General features: G+C 44.7%; 2 protein-coding genes across 2 annotated transcripts in view; both read right to left on the bottom strand.

Moving 5' to 3' along the window:
• Positions 1 to 8,466, bottom strand: part of LOC143785346 (uncharacterized) — a 42,521-nt gene extending 34,055 nt beyond the window's left edge. Inside the window, exons 1-2 of the mRNA XM_077274108.1 lie at positions 8,235 to 8,466; positions 4,430 to 4,762 (exon numbers count right to left, since the gene is read on the bottom strand). Of these exons, the coding sequence (XP_077130223.1) occupies positions 4,430 to 4,762; positions 8,235 to 8,334 (433 nt within the window). The 5' untranslated portion in view covers positions 8,335 to 8,466. The remainder of the gene's footprint in view (positions 1 to 4,429; positions 4,763 to 8,234) is intronic.
• A 3,331-nt stretch (positions 8,467 to 11,797) lies between these two features.
• Positions 11,798 to 15,434, bottom strand: part of LOC143786156 (uncharacterized) — a 35,059-nt gene continuing 31,422 nt past the window's right edge. The window contains exons 14-17 of the mRNA XM_077275446.1: positions 15,004 to 15,297; positions 13,270 to 13,611; positions 13,075 to 13,174; positions 11,798 to 11,909 (exon numbers count right to left, since the gene is read on the bottom strand). Coding sequence (XP_077131561.1) covers positions 11,798 to 11,909; positions 13,075 to 13,174; positions 13,270 to 13,611; positions 15,004 to 15,297 — 848 coding nt within the window. The remainder of the gene's footprint in view (positions 11,910 to 13,074; positions 13,175 to 13,269; positions 13,612 to 15,003; positions 15,298 to 15,434) is intronic.

Raw genomic sequence — 15,434 nt, 5'->3', positions numbered from 1 at the left:
AAAAGGAGCCAAGCAGACAACGATAGGGGATAAGGAGCCATGCAGACAACGATAGGGGATAAGGAGCCATTCATACAAGGATAGGGGATAAGGAGCCATGCAGACAAGGATGGGGATAAGGAGCCATGCATACAAGGATAGAGGATAAGGAGCCATGCATACAAGGATAGAGGATAAGGAGCCATGCAGACAAAGATATGGGGTAAGGAGCCATGCAGACAATGATAGGGGATAAGGAGCCATGCAGGCAAGGATAGGGGATAAGCAGCCATGCAGGCAAGTACAGGGGATAAGGAGCCATGCATACAAGGATAGGGGATAAGGAGCCATGCAGGCAAGGATAGAGGATAAGGAGCCATGCAGATAAGGATAGAGGATAAGGAGCCATGCATACAAGGATGGAGATAAGGAGCCATACATGCAAGGATAGGGGATAAGGAGCCATGTATACAAGGATATAGGATAAGGAGCCATGCAGACAAGGATAGAGGATAAGGACCCATGCATACAAGGATGGGGATAAGGAGCCATGCATGAAAGGATAGGGGATAAGGAGCCATGCATACAAGGATAGGGGATAAGGAGCCATGCAGACAACGATAGGTGATAAGGAGCCATGTAGACAAGGATAGGGGGATTAGGAGCCATGCAGACAAGGATAGGGGATAAGAAGCCATACAGACAAGGATAGGGGATAAGGAGCCATGCAGACAAGGATAGGGGATAAGGATCCATGCATACAAGGATAGGGGATAAGGAGCCATGCAGACAAAGATAGGGGGTAAGGAGCCATGCAGACAATGATAGGGGATAAGCAGCCATGCAGGCAAGGACAGGGGATAAGGAGCCATGCATACAAGGATAGGGGATAAGGAGCCATGCAGGCAAGGATAGAGGATAAGGATCCATGCACACAAGGATAGGGGATAAGGAGACATGCATACAAGGATAGGGGATAAGGATCCATGCACACAAGGATAGGGGATAAGGAGCCATGCGTACAAGGATAGGGGATAAGGAGCCATGCAGACAAAGATAGGGGGTAAGGAGCCATGCAGACAATGATAGGGGATAAGCAGCCATGCAGGCAAGGACAGGGGATAAGGAGCCATGCATACAAGGATAGGGGATAAGGAGCCATGCAGGCAAGGATAGAGGATAAGGATCCATGCACACAAGGATAGGGGATAAGGAGACATGCATACAAGGATAGGGGATAAGGATCCATGCACACAAGGATAGGGGATAAGGAGCCATGCGTACAAGGATAGGGGATAAGGAGCCATTCATACAAGGATAGGGGATAAGGAGCCATTCATACAAGGATGGGGATAAGGAGCCATGCATACAAGGATAGGGGAAAAGGATAGGGGATAAGGAGCCATTCACACAAGGATAGGGGATAAGGAGCCATGCAGACAAGGATAAGGAGCCATGCAGACAAGGATAGAGGATAAGGAGCCATGCACACAAGGATAGGGGATAAGGAGCCATGCAGACAAAGATAGGGGGTAAGGAGCCATGCAGACAATGATAGGGGATAAGCAGCCATGCAGGCAAGGACGGGATAAGGAGCCATGCATACAAGGATAGGGGATAAGGAGCCATGCAGGCAAGGATAGAGGATAAGGAGCCATGCATACAAGGATAGGGGATAAGGAGCCATGCAGGCAAAGATAGGGTATAATGATCCATTCATACAAGGATGGGGATAAGGAGCCATGCATACAAGGATAGTGGATAAGGAGCCGTGCAGACGATAGGTGATAAGGAGCCATGTAGACAAGGATAGGGGATTAGGAGCCATTCAGACAAGGATAGAGGATAAGGAGCCATTCATACAAGGAGAGAGGCTAAGGAGCTATGCATACAAGGATAGGGGATAAGGTGCCATGCATACAAGGATAGGGGATAAGGTGCCATGCATACAAGGATAGGGGATAAGGAGCCATTCATACAAGGATAGGAGATAAGGAGCCATGCATACAAGGATAGGGGATAAGGAGCCATGCATACAAGGATAGGGGAAAAGGAGCCAAGCAGACAACGATAGGGGATAAGGAGCCATGCAGACAACGATAGGGGATAAGGAGCCATTCATACAAGGATAGGGGATAAGGAGCCATGCAGACAAGGATGGGGATAAGGAGCCATGCATACAAGGATAGAGGATAAGGAGCCATGCATACAAGGATAGAGGATAAGGAGCCATGCAGACAAAGATATGGGGTAAGGAGCCATGCAGACAATGATAGGGGATAAGGAGCCATGCAGGCAAGGATAGGGGATAAGCAGCCATGCAGGCAAGTACAGGGGATAAGGAGCCATGCATACAAGGATAGGGGATAAGGAGCCATGAAGGCAAGGATAGAGGATAAGGAGCCATGCAGACAAGGATAGAGGATAAGGAGCCATGCATACAAGGATGGAGATAAGGAGCCATACATGCAAGGATAGGGGATAAGGAGCCATGTATACAAGGATAGAGGATAAGGAGCCATGCAGACAAGGATAGAGGATAAGGAGCCATGCATACAAGGATGGGGATAAGGAGCCATGCATGAAAGGATAGGGGATAAGGAGCCATGCATACAAGGATAGGGGATAAGGAGCCATGCAGACAACGATAGGTGATAAGGAGCCATGTAGACAAGGATAGGGGGATTAGGAGCCATGCAGACAAGGATAGGGGATAAGAAGCCATACAGACAAGGATAGGGGATAAGGAGCCATGCAGACAAGGATAGGGGATAAGGATCCATGCATACAAGGATAGGGGATAAGAAGCCATGCAGACAAGGATAGGGGATAAGGAGCCATGCAGACAAGGATAGGGGATAAGGAGCCATGCAGACAACGATAGGTGATAAGGAGCCATTCATACAAGGATAGGGGATAAGGAGCCATGCAGACAAGGATAGGGGATAAGGTGCCATGCAGACAAGGATAGGGGATAAGGAGCCATGCAGACAAGGATTGTCATTATCCAGTTTAGGTTTTACTTCAGGCTATCTCTTTCTTGACCTGGTCATGCGCGGGTTAACCTTTCCTGCCTCTCTCTGGTGAATGGGTGGCTATTTCCCTGCTCTGTTTCTAGCAGCTGATGTCAATGATAGTTCTTGTCTTTGGCTATAGCAGCTGACCCAGCATACCCTGAGTGTGTCCTTTGCTACCCGTCTGCCCGTATTCGCATTTGCCCCATACCTGACCTCTGACTTAGTGTGTCCTGTGTGTCTGTTCTCTGCTGTGTATGACCTGGCTTGATTTCTGGTCTGCCATTCCGTCTTGCGTTCCTGTTTGGATTGTCCCATCTGGCTCTGATCTTTGGCGTGTTTCTGGCTGTGTTTTTTTCTCGTCCTCTTGGTACCGTGCTCCCGACTGGCTTCTGACCCTTGGCTTAGTTCAGACCTTGCTTCTGTCTTTGATACTGCCTTCCTGGCTGTTCCTGATTTGGCTTGTTCGACCTCTCTACTGCCCCATAGCGGAGTTTTGCCCAGCTCTTCAGATCTTCGCTTCAGGTGAGCTCCTGTTACCTCCCTTCCGCTCCCCCCTGGTGGTTGTCCCCGTATTGCACGACAGGGATAAGGAGCCATTCATACAAGGATGGGGGATAAGGAGCCATTCATACAACGATAGGGAATAAGGAGTCATTCAAACAACGATAGGGGATAAGGAGTCATGCATACAAGGACAGGGACGGGGGAGCCATGCATACCAGAAAAGGGATGAGGGAACATTGCATACCCATACTCAAGTCAATAAGTTTACCCAGTTTTTCATGGCAAAAATTAGGTGCCTCGGCTTATACTCGGGTCGACTTATACTCGAGTGTATACGGTAAATAGAAAAAAAAGCAGAAACTTTTCTTTTTGATAAGGGCATCAACGCTGCGGTCACCGTGTCTGGAGGGGGCTCAGGACGTGAGCCCCCCTTCACACCCAGTAGATGCCGGCTATGTTACATGACTGACATTTGTCTCCAACAGCAGTGACTGGAGTTGAGCTCTGATTGCAGCTGTTAACCATTTAGATGCTGCTATCAATCTCTCACAGCTGCTTTTCATATACAACAGACCAACAAACTACAGCTCACTATGTCTGCACGAGGTAAAAATCATATCACTGTGACTGTTAGCAAACTATTAAAACATTTTCTATTATCTATCTATTATCTATCTATCTAACTAACTATTATCTATCTTTTATCTATCTACCTATCTATCATCTATCTGTCTCTATTATCTATCATCCTATCTATCTATCTATCTATCTATCTATCTATCTATCTATCTATCTATCTATCTATCTATCATCTGTCAGTCTCTTTATCTTGTTGAGCTAAAGATTTTATAATTTTGATATAATGAAAATATTTTTGTATAATTTGGAGTATCACACTTAATAGAGTTAGAATTTGACGGGACACTTACCACTAACAATCAGATTGACAGCGTGCGTCACCTGCTCCGATCCTAGTCGGATACTACAGGAATATAGACCGGCATCGTCCTGCGTGACAACTGGTAGAGATAGTGACGCGTCTCCCTTCGCCAGCTGTTCTTCGGAGATGTGTGCACCAGGTCTGAAAGCAGTGATTGTGTCCACGTATGATAACACTTTTTTTCCGTCATGCTTCCAAAACACGTGCACCTGCGCAGGATCCACTGGGGTCACACCCGAAGAAAACATACATTGCAAGACCGCCGTGGTCCCGGGCTCAGACGTAATGGGAGCATTGGAGGTGGTGACCTGTAACTGAGCACCTGGGAGACACAGACCATTATAGACCATTACAGACTGTTACAGTGCGATATTGTATGCATCACTATAATAAATTAGGATCTTAAGGCAGAACAATATAGTTTGTGGTGACACCAGGGGAAAAAAGCCAGAATATCTGACAGTGTATGACATAGACATTTCTAGTGGTTGGCAGTGATTGTCCTGCAATATTATAAGATCATCTTATGTGGGGAGCTTCAGTGTATACGGCCAGACTGCTGTTATGGGGGTCTCCAGAGTACAATTCCAGACTGCTGTTATGGGGGGCTTCAGACTACACATCCATCCAGATTGCTGTTATAGGGGGCTCTAGACTACACATGCAGACTGTCGAAAAATACAAGACTTTTCACTCTGTAACTTGGAAAATATGAGACTTTTCAGTCTCTAAGTCGCCCTTCATCAGTCTCTACCTGGATTAGAGAATGAGTGCATATGCTGCACTGGGAAAAGCCATGCGGTATCCACCACTATGCAGGAGAAGGTTTTTCCTTATGTCTGAGGATTCTATGTCAGTGGAATCCTTATGTCTGAGGATTCTATGTCAGTGGAAAATGCTCAATATAAAAATAATAGATTGTGAATAGAGATGGTTGAACCCAAACAGTAAAGTTCGGCATCTGTACCAAACTCCTACTGTTAAGGCACGGATACGAACACGGACTTCACCAGAAAGTCCGTGTAAGGGTGTGTGTCCACGTTCAGGAAACGCTGCGTTTTTGACGCAGCATTGAGCAGCATGCATAAAAACGCAGCGTCCAGATGTTACAGCATAGTGGAGGGGATTTCATGAAATCCTGTCTCCACTATGCAGTAAAAGACGCATGCGGCATACCCGAGAAAACTCACATGCGGCACGTCTTTTAAGAATGCAGCATGTCCTTACATTGCAGAAAAAAGTCAAGGACAACGCAGGTGACCTGCCAGTGACCTCAGGTGCAGATTTGGTCAGGATTTTACCTGCATAAAATCCTGACCAAATCCTGAAGCAATCCTGAACGTGGACACATACCCTTAGGGTATGTTGCCACAGTCAGTAAATGCTGCGGGTTGGAGGCTCCATACATCCGAAGCGTCAATCCGGCAGCGGCCAGATGTTACAGCACAGTGGATGAGATTTCAAGAAATCCCATCTCCACTATGCGTACAACGACGCCTCTGGCTTCACTGCGGAGACACGTTCCCGCACTTAATACGCATGTGACTAACAAGATAATGCGGTTTTATTGCATCTAATGAAACTGTATGGGTAATTTACGCAGTGAAGACTGAGTGTCTCCATTACATAAATAGACATGCGGTCTTGAAAGATGTGCCGCTTGTCCTCTGCGGGTGAATTACGGCATGAAACAGAACGACAGACAGGTGAGGGATATTGTTTTTAATTTTTGTTTTATTACAGGAGACGAGGGCTTTGGTGGAATTAGGTGTTAGGTGAGTATAACTGTGTTATTTTTAAATAAAAAAGTAAAAGTGTCTTTTGTTTTATATCAAATAAAGAACTTTATTCTTTCTAGCTGTGTCTTTATTTACCATTATTACTGTAGGATTACTGTAGGTGTCTTATAGACGACTCTCCATTACTAAACCGTGGGCTTAATGTAACCGGACACTACAAAGGTGACATCAAATCCACAAATATGAACCCCACTAGCCACCACTACAGGGCAAGAGGGAAGAGCCAGGGAAAGCACCAGAAATGGCGCATGTGATAGATGTGCTTTTTATGGGCAGCTAAGAGCTGCTATTTTTAGGCTGGGGGGACAATATCCATGGCCCTTACCAGCCTGAGAATACCAGCTGCCAGCTGTTTGCTTTAGCAAGGCTAGTTGTCAAAAATGGAGAGAACCTCACGCGTTTTTTTTTTAAATTATTAAAATAATTTAAAAAATCTGAGTGGGTACCCCTCTATTCTTGATAACCAGCCTTGCTGAAGCTGACACCTGAGGTTTGCAGCCCCGAGATGTGAGTTTTGCCTGGCTGGTTATTAAAAATACAGTGGAACCCAAGGTTTGTTTGTTTTTTTATTATTATTTACAGCGCAGTCATTGGCTGAATACTCCCATCAGTTGCTCCTGCTAGCACTGATGTTAGTGGCAGCAGGCATTGGCTGATGGGAGCAGTAGTCCCATTAGCTGACACCAATGACTGGAGGTCATCTTTATACCTCCAATCACAGCTGCGTGCTCATGCTGTCTTGACAGTGTGGGAACCACGGCTGTCTGACCAGCGGTAGTGATTTTACTGCCGATCAGAAGCGGTGTTTGCCACACTGTCATGCACATGATGGGCTTTAAGATTGAAAACTTATAAAATTTAACCCTTAGAGAGGTTGCCTGGGCAAAATTAAAATGTCAGCAGCAGTGGTTTGGAATAAGCATTCAAACTGGCAGTAGGACCACTGAGACCTGTGATGGGCTGCCATGGTCAGGTGTCTCCATCAGCGTGTCATCGCTGTTGTCCCGGATGACGATGATGTCACAGGTTTTTTTTTTATGTTAAATGAGAATTGTACATGGCCTGATGAATTCATCATGAGAATATGGCCTAAGAAAGGTGCTGCAGCATTGCTATATTTTGGGGAATACAATGATTTAATTAATTCATATTCCCATTTCCTAGATCCTATCCCAATATGTAGTAGTTGTAATTATAATAATATTAGCGAATACCTCCAATGAGAAATGTAGTATAGTTCTTCTAATTACATAGCTATGTCGCTTACCCCATGTGCGGGGCATTGCAGTAGCTTAGGTATCCATGGTTACTACCACTCATATAGTGACAGTTGTTAGTGGTAGTAACCATAGATACCTGATCTACTGCAATGCCCTGCACATGGGGTAAGCGACATAGCAAATTAGAAGAACTATACTACATTTCTAATTGGAGGTATTTTCTAATATTATTATTATAACACCTACTACATACTGGAATAGGATCTTGGGGATGGTAATACCCATTTAAAATAACAGACATGATAGGAGTAGTGGTAGGTCCGCACAAGCCAAAATGATATAATATCACATTTTCATGCGTCTATAGTAGTAGCCGTTCCTTGTAAGAATATGCTGCAGGATTTTCTGTGCCTGAATGTCTGTGCGGAGGGTCTGAATGGGGCAGACTGCACAACATGCATGGATTTCTGCAAACCCCATTCACATGAGTGATACAGGTAATGAGAGAGAAGCTCAGGAACACACAATGATACCAGCAGTAGGATAGTACTCAGCGTCACGTCTGGAGACACAGGTGTATAGTATGTACAGACCCAAAGGATGAAACCGATGAATGGGTGAAGACCCTGTACAGATTATATGGATGTCATCTTAGTATGTGCGTCGTGTGATCCCAGGATGTGAAATGCTGCAGATGCTCCGCCGTCCGCACACGAAGCATCACAAGGGCAAACGCTGTAATAGATCTCTGCAGAATGGATGCAGCCATACTCACACGCAGCTGTCACCAGGAGCAGCAGGATCAGGAGGAGGGAGGACATGGTCACAGAAAATAAAGGAAAGGAGCAGGGCCTCTCAGATGTCCTACAAACCATTGTCAGTCACATCACAACCAGTTACACCGCCGTGTCTCCTCCTACAGGGGCTGGGAGACCTCATATGAGTGGTTCAGGAATGCAAGCCCCCATAGGCATAATGAGGATGGATGAAGGCAGTCTGCATGATCTGGGGGTGGATGTGACTGTTCAGGGACTTGTGTAGCTGCGAGGGAGAACACTGCGCTGTGCAAATGTAACACTGAATCTTAGAGATGAGTAATTTGGTTTTCTCTGCCCTGGTCCTGCATTCAATCTGGTTCTCCTTGGCAGCCGGTCTTCACTTTTGTGCCCAGTATCCTTGGTGCCGCTCACGCTAACAAGGTGTCATCATGACGTCACAACTTCGCGGCACCTAGTAAGTGCCAGAGGCGCCAAGGATGCCAGTCACAGAGGTGAAGACCGACTGCCATGGAGAACTGGACCAGGGAAGCACAAATGGAATTCCCAATCCCAACACTGAAAATACACTTCCATTACACATAATAATCATGCATTCATCTCATGTTCTGTTCACACTTGAGTTATTTCTGTATTTCTGCTCCATTATAGGAACAGAATTTAAAAAATAATGGTAGTTCGGAATCTTCTGCATGTCTAACACCAGTGGGGCCACAGGGACTATAATGCGATTCATGTGGTTTTAGAAGGCCTTTAGAAGGTGGTGCAACTCTAAGGTGGCCAGGGTGGTAATCATGGCAACGAGCTGCAGTGTTCCCACACCCTGGCGCCCCACAGATTAAACACAATGTCCCTTTTGCTGCATGTGCAGCGTGAGCAACAGAACACTCACATTGACTGTCAGAGTCCCCTCGACTTCTGTCACTCTGGCTCCGTATCCACGAGCTCCACAAGCCATTCCAGAGACAATGTAATTTTTGAACAGTCCAACTTTACTTAGCAGTAGGGTATCCATCAGAAATGTGGCACAGTACATACAGAATAGCATCTCTCAAGCTTTCCCTGCCTTCCCGGCTACCTCTGTTCTTCCTGGCAATCTCTGCCTCACTTCTGACAATCCATGCCTCGCTTCTGGCAATTCCCGCCTAGCTGGACAATCTCTGCTCTGTTCCAGTAATCACTGCTCTTCTCCGACAATTTGTGTCCCTTTCCAGCAATTACTGCTCTTCTCGGACAATACCTGTCCCTTTCCAGCAATCACTGCTCTTCTCGGACAATCCCTGTCCCTTTCCAGCAATCACTGCTCTTCTCGGACAATCTCTGTCCCTTTCCATCAATCACTGCTCTTCTCGAACAATCCCTGTCCCTTCCGTGTGTTTAGGCCCAACAGCTTCCTGCCATTCTCCTGGTCCAGCTTCGAATTAAAGGGTAACAGGTCCGCCGTCTCAGCTTCACCTAGTCCCTGCCGTAAGCTTCGGATCCTTCTTAGAATGGTTTTGTTTAAGCTGGTGACTGCCTGCACGACACTCAGCCTGGGGCTCCTTCTTGCCAAAGCAACCTTATCCCCACAGTTGTCAGACTGTCTTTGATTACTGCTGCATCAGCTTGCCCGGCGCATGGCTTCCCGGGCTCTGCTCTCTAACCAGGAAGTGTCTTTGCTATATCCCATTTCTCTATCTTGCACTACTTTGTGACTCCTCCCAGTCTGGAAAACCCCTATACTATCTATATTTCCTTATTACCTATCACTAATGTGCCCCACTAATCTAGCCCCACTATTATCTTATGCTAACTCCTATCCTATCCCTAAGTTTATAAACAGTACATATCAAATACATACACAACAATGTTACATGAATACATTAACAAGGTACCACACGCAATCCATGTGAACAGTGTCCAAAGAGGGGGAAGTCATGTGGCAACCTCTGTCACCTCCTTACACTCCCTCCTTCTAAAATATGGTCGTCCCCAACCTTGGTGGCACCTTTAACTTAAAACTGTTAACATTTTTACAGTTAATACATTCTATGTCCAACGCTGCTGGTGGGTCACCCGTGACCTCGGTTCCACTCAGTTGGAACATAGAGTTCAAGTTCTTTTAACACGGGTCCGACTTACCCCAGTCCCCTTGCTTCTAGGACCCGTACACCTAAGGTGCTTACTAACAATAGTCCAGCTCGTGAGCCAGTCCTTTTCCTGCTCCAGGTATCCAAACACAGGAAATCAATGACAATGAACACACTGGCCCAGTGACCAACTCAGCAGCAGTCCATATAGTCAGGGTCCCTATATATGACAAATGCTATGCAACCCCTTTAACCAGAGTATTGTTTCCTTTACTATGAGGATTGTAGGCATCCCAGGCTTTTTCCCAGTCTGTCTGAGAACATCGTACTTCAGCAATAATTTTACACAAGTTTACAACTTTAACCCCTTTACCCCCGAAGGTGGTTTTCACATTAATGACCAGGTCAATTTTTACAATTCTGACCCCTGTCACTTTATGAGGTTATAACTCTGGAACGCTTCAATGGATTCCGGTGATTCTGAGTCTGTTTTCGTGACATATTGTACTTCATGATAATGGCAAAATTTCTTCAATATGACTTGCGTTTATTTGAGAAAAAAATAGAAATTTGGTGAAAATTGTGAAAATTTTGCAATTTTCCAACTTTGAATTTTCATGCCCTTAAATCACAGAGATATGTCACACAAAATACTTAGTAAGTAACATTTCCCACATGTCTACTTTACATCAGCACAATTTTGGAACCATCTTTTTTTTGTTAGGAAAAATTATAAGGGTTAAAAGTTGACCAGCGATTGATCATTTTTCCAACAAAATTTTCAAAACCCTTTTTTTTAGGGACCACCTCACATTTGAAGTTACTTTGAGGGGTCTATATGATAGAAATACACAAAGTTGACATCATTCTAAAACTGCACCCCTCAAGGTATTCAAAACCACATTCAAGAAGATTATTAACCTTTCAGGTGCTTCACAGGAATTTTAACTTTTTTACAAAAAAAATTGTTTTACTTCATATACAATTTTTTTTTATTTTGACAAGGGTAACAGGAAAAAATGGACCCCAAAACTTGTTGTGTAATTTTTCTTGAGAGTGCTGATACCCTACAGTATATGAAGGAGAAAACTACTGTTTGGGCGCATGGCAGAGCTCGGAAGGGAAGGAGCGCCACTTGACTTTTTGAATGTAAAACAAAATTAGTGTTATATCTCCTTTATTATAAGAATCATGGTGTCTGGACGTTTTCAACATGTAACAAGCTTTAACAAAATCATTAATCATCGCAGCTTCCCTAAAATCATTACAAGCAAAAGTGCAATACAACAACAAATGGTAACAACGTCACACATCGGATTATAGCAGTGTAAGGTCCATGTACACAAGGCAAAGAGCCACCAAAGAGGGGGCTACATTATATTCTGTGAGGGGGCTACCCAAACACTTGCTACATAATTAAGTTGTGTACTACCTTATATTATACCCTGATATTAGCGCTTTTTACCGCACAATTGGTGGTCTTGTATTTATTTCTATGTAGCTACATAGTGTGCCAAAAGAATGATCTCTGGTGGGCCCAAGGTGCTCCAGTCCGACGCTGGTCGCTGGTCTCTTCTGTGCTGTTTCTTCTCAATGACGGGTTTTCTGCGAAGAGTAATATAAACACAGGATAAGTATCGGTAGAAAATCTCCGTATTAAACAAGAAGAACTGCCCAGCTTACACTGCACATATATGAAATTGCTGCTACGGATGGAGCAACCACAAATGTTTAAGAAACTCAAATGAGTAAATAATGCGGTGTAATTAAAGTGCGCTGATGGTGTGGCCACTGTCACTGCGCCTGTGTGTTCAGCGGACTGATCATAACATTAGGATTAGAGTTATATTTAAAATCATTATAGGGGTTGTCCACTAACTTGAAGAACCCCTTCTGAATTACTATACCCCCCCTTGTAAAGTAAAAATAACATATACCGTCTTCATCTCATGAAAGCCTATGTGGGGGAGGGGCAGCACAGCAGAGCTTTGTATAAAAAACCTTTGCAGCTACAGCTCTCCTCTCACAATGCTGTCACCTCTGCTGTACTCTCCCCACCCAAACTGACGGCTGTGAGATGAAAAGTGTATGTGATCACACTCATCTCTGCTCTACTCCCGACACTTTGTAATCACAGACAGCTTTGTAATAAGCGCAGTGATGCGATCAGACTGTCATTACATGTCTCACACTGAAAAGCCTGCTCTAAGCCAACGTGGGGGTGTCTTATATTTCTCCTTTGTATGTTGCTGCCTGCTGAGGATTGGTCAAGCTCATGCAGGAGAAGAAGGACACGCCCCCAGAGACAAATTTCTAAAAATGCTCAGTTGGGCCTAGCATAAATTATAATCTAAACTTTACAAGCAAAAATCTTCGCAATGGAGAGGAGAAATTAAAAATTAAAAATGACCTTTTACTCAGCTCTGTATCCATTATTTAATTATTTGGCCAAATTGCCATTCTCCAACTGGTGAATGGTCCTCTTTCAGATGGGATTAAAGAAGAAATAGCTTTCTTTTCTAAATATTCGTTCAGAGTTTCCATCTCCAGGCAGGTGCAAAAGCAAAGTCACTCATAAGAACCATTATCTTTAGCGATCCCGTGCAAACTCTTCTCTAACATTGGGTGAGCGGATGTACCCACTTCTTTTACGAGGGTGACAGGAGGCCCATTGCTTCCAGAACCTGTCACTGCTGCTCAGCTGCCCCCCAGTGAGCGCCAGCAAGTAGGCAGATGAACACCAGTCACAGATGATGGGGCTGCATTATACCTGACCCCCCCATACACATGCTCAGCAGAGCACTCATGCATTTGGATGGGGACATTGGAACAAGTCACTGCCAGGAACCTTTGCTGGTGTGTTATATACCCTGAGAGCAAAGAATGAGTATTTTGAAATCTAGTGGTAATGAAAAAGTAGAAAAAGATTTCAAATGATGCTGTCCATATAATGTGCCGTACTCACCCTGCACATGTAAGGGTCCGGTGCTTCTCCCTAGTGGTATCTCCAGGTTGGGATGCTCCACGCTGCAGATGATCTCTGATTCCTGGTCTCTCACTGTTGGGGTGAACAGCAGTCGGGCTGTACAGGAGAATGTGGAGTCATAAAGTCTCTCAGACTCAGAGACTGATGTCTTATACTTATTATTGTCATGTAGAGACTTCATCTGTCCCTTCTCCTTCTTATACCAGCTCACAGTCACATCATTGGGGAAATATCCAGTAATTCTACATTGTAGTTCAGCTTCTATCTCATCAGTCAGAACAGGCAGTTGAATTTCTTGTAATATCGGAATCCACAAAAACACTGTAAAATATCACCATAAAAGTGTTCAGCACCATAAATGTTTATAGGTCAGCGCTATCAGAACATCAGAAGCCCGGCTGACCACAGCTGATGTTTGATATCAGACATGGCTCCAGAAAGAAAGGCAGACATGATGGAAATGTGAACAGGCAGACATAAGGCTACGTTCACATTTGCGTTGTGCGCCGCAGCGTCGGCGCCGCAGCGCACAACGCAAACAAAAACGCGGCAAAACGCACGCTAAAACGCTGCGTTTTGCGCCGCATGCGTCGTTTTTGGCCGCAAGTTGGACGCAAAAAAAATGCAACTTGATGCGTTTCTTGCGTCCAACGCTTGCGGCCATGCGGCGCAAAACGCAGCACAACGCATGTCCATGCGCCCCCATGTTAAATATAGGGGCGCATGACGCATGCGGCGCCGCTGCGGCGCCCGACGCTGCGGCGCTGACCGCAAATGTGAACGTAGCCTAATTCCATTTATTATTATATGGTAGAATTACTAACGTAGTCAATAATGAAAATAATGTTTTATAGAGATGAGCAAATACTGTGTTTCCCCGAAAATAAGACCTACCCCGAAAATAAGGCCTAGTTGCAGTCAGCACGCTCATAGGGGACCCCAGCATTTCTATTCTGAGATTAAAACTGCTTAAGAACCTTTGTTGACATCAAGGTCATTTGATCGTGATGTCACCAAAAGTTCTTTAACTGCAGGAGTCTAGAGGAACTAAAGAGGAGACAGGTTGGGATGCAGGGACAGTGTTAGGGGGAAGAGGTGGAAAATTGGGCAATTGTTTAAGGGCCCCCAGCAGGTCTATTCTGAGGTTAAGACTGCTTAAGGACCTTTGGTGACATCACAGTCAGGTGACCTTGATGTCATCAATGTTCCTTGAACTGGAAGAGTCTAGAGGAGCTTGGCAATTTTTGGACCTCCCGAAGTATACTTGGCCATTTCTCCATCTCTAGTACCCCAGAAGCTGCCCTCAAAATTATCAAACTTTTATGGCATATCCTGTAAATATGTCATGATTGTTCAAGATGAGAATGTCTCCAAGGTAGGGTTTTACATTATTTAGAATTAATTCCTTTAGAATTCATTATAATTAAATACATATTCTGGAAATTATTCTATATATGTATTATTAAATCTACACTTTCCCCATATAAACCATGAATTAACCCTGATACATCCCTATCTGGTATCACTGGCTTGTTCCTTGGTGGCTCCATTTCTGGCCATTTTTGTTTTGACGATGGAGCTTATATATCTGATTCCTCTGCTGCTGACACTATGGAAGTGGAACTCTTCATGTCCATGTGGATTTCATACCTTGTCGTAGTTTCCGTCACTTGCCGTATTATATAATTCTGTGTTCTTGCCGGTTGTTCTTACCTGTATCTTTTAGTTGAAAGCTTTGAGGATATTCCATTGACTCGTGCTGCCATGTCACCCGCAGAGGAAATCTGAGCGTTGTCCAAGGAATTCTACACTCACTGATGGCGTCATACGCCTCCTCTTCTTCTTCATTCACCTGAAGGATTGTTTTGGATGCCATTACACAACTTTCTCCTTTTATCCAATTTACTTTGATTTTTTTAGGAAAGAACTTTTTGATCTTCACAGAGCAGAGCACCTCGTCCGTGCCATACGGGGTGATTATCGGTTCCTCCATCCGCTCCGGGGTCACTGAAAATGAAGAATCATGTAGTTCGACGTATTTTAAGTAACTATGAACGCAGTTGTACAAGTCTGTAGAATGGCGCTGATTTCATGTGAGATCCGAGAAAATGTAGTGTTTATCATACAGAAACATCTCTAAAAAT

Source organism: Ranitomeya variabilis, chromosome 7 (genome assembly GCF_051348905.1).
Source record: "Ranitomeya variabilis isolate aRanVar5 chromosome 7, aRanVar5.hap1, whole genome shotgun sequence".
Taxonomy (NCBI): domain Eukaryota; kingdom Metazoa; phylum Chordata; class Amphibia; order Anura; family Dendrobatidae; genus Ranitomeya; species Ranitomeya variabilis.
The sequence above is the reverse complement of the archived record's forward strand: the minus strand, read 5'-3'. Positions and strand labels throughout refer to the sequence as shown.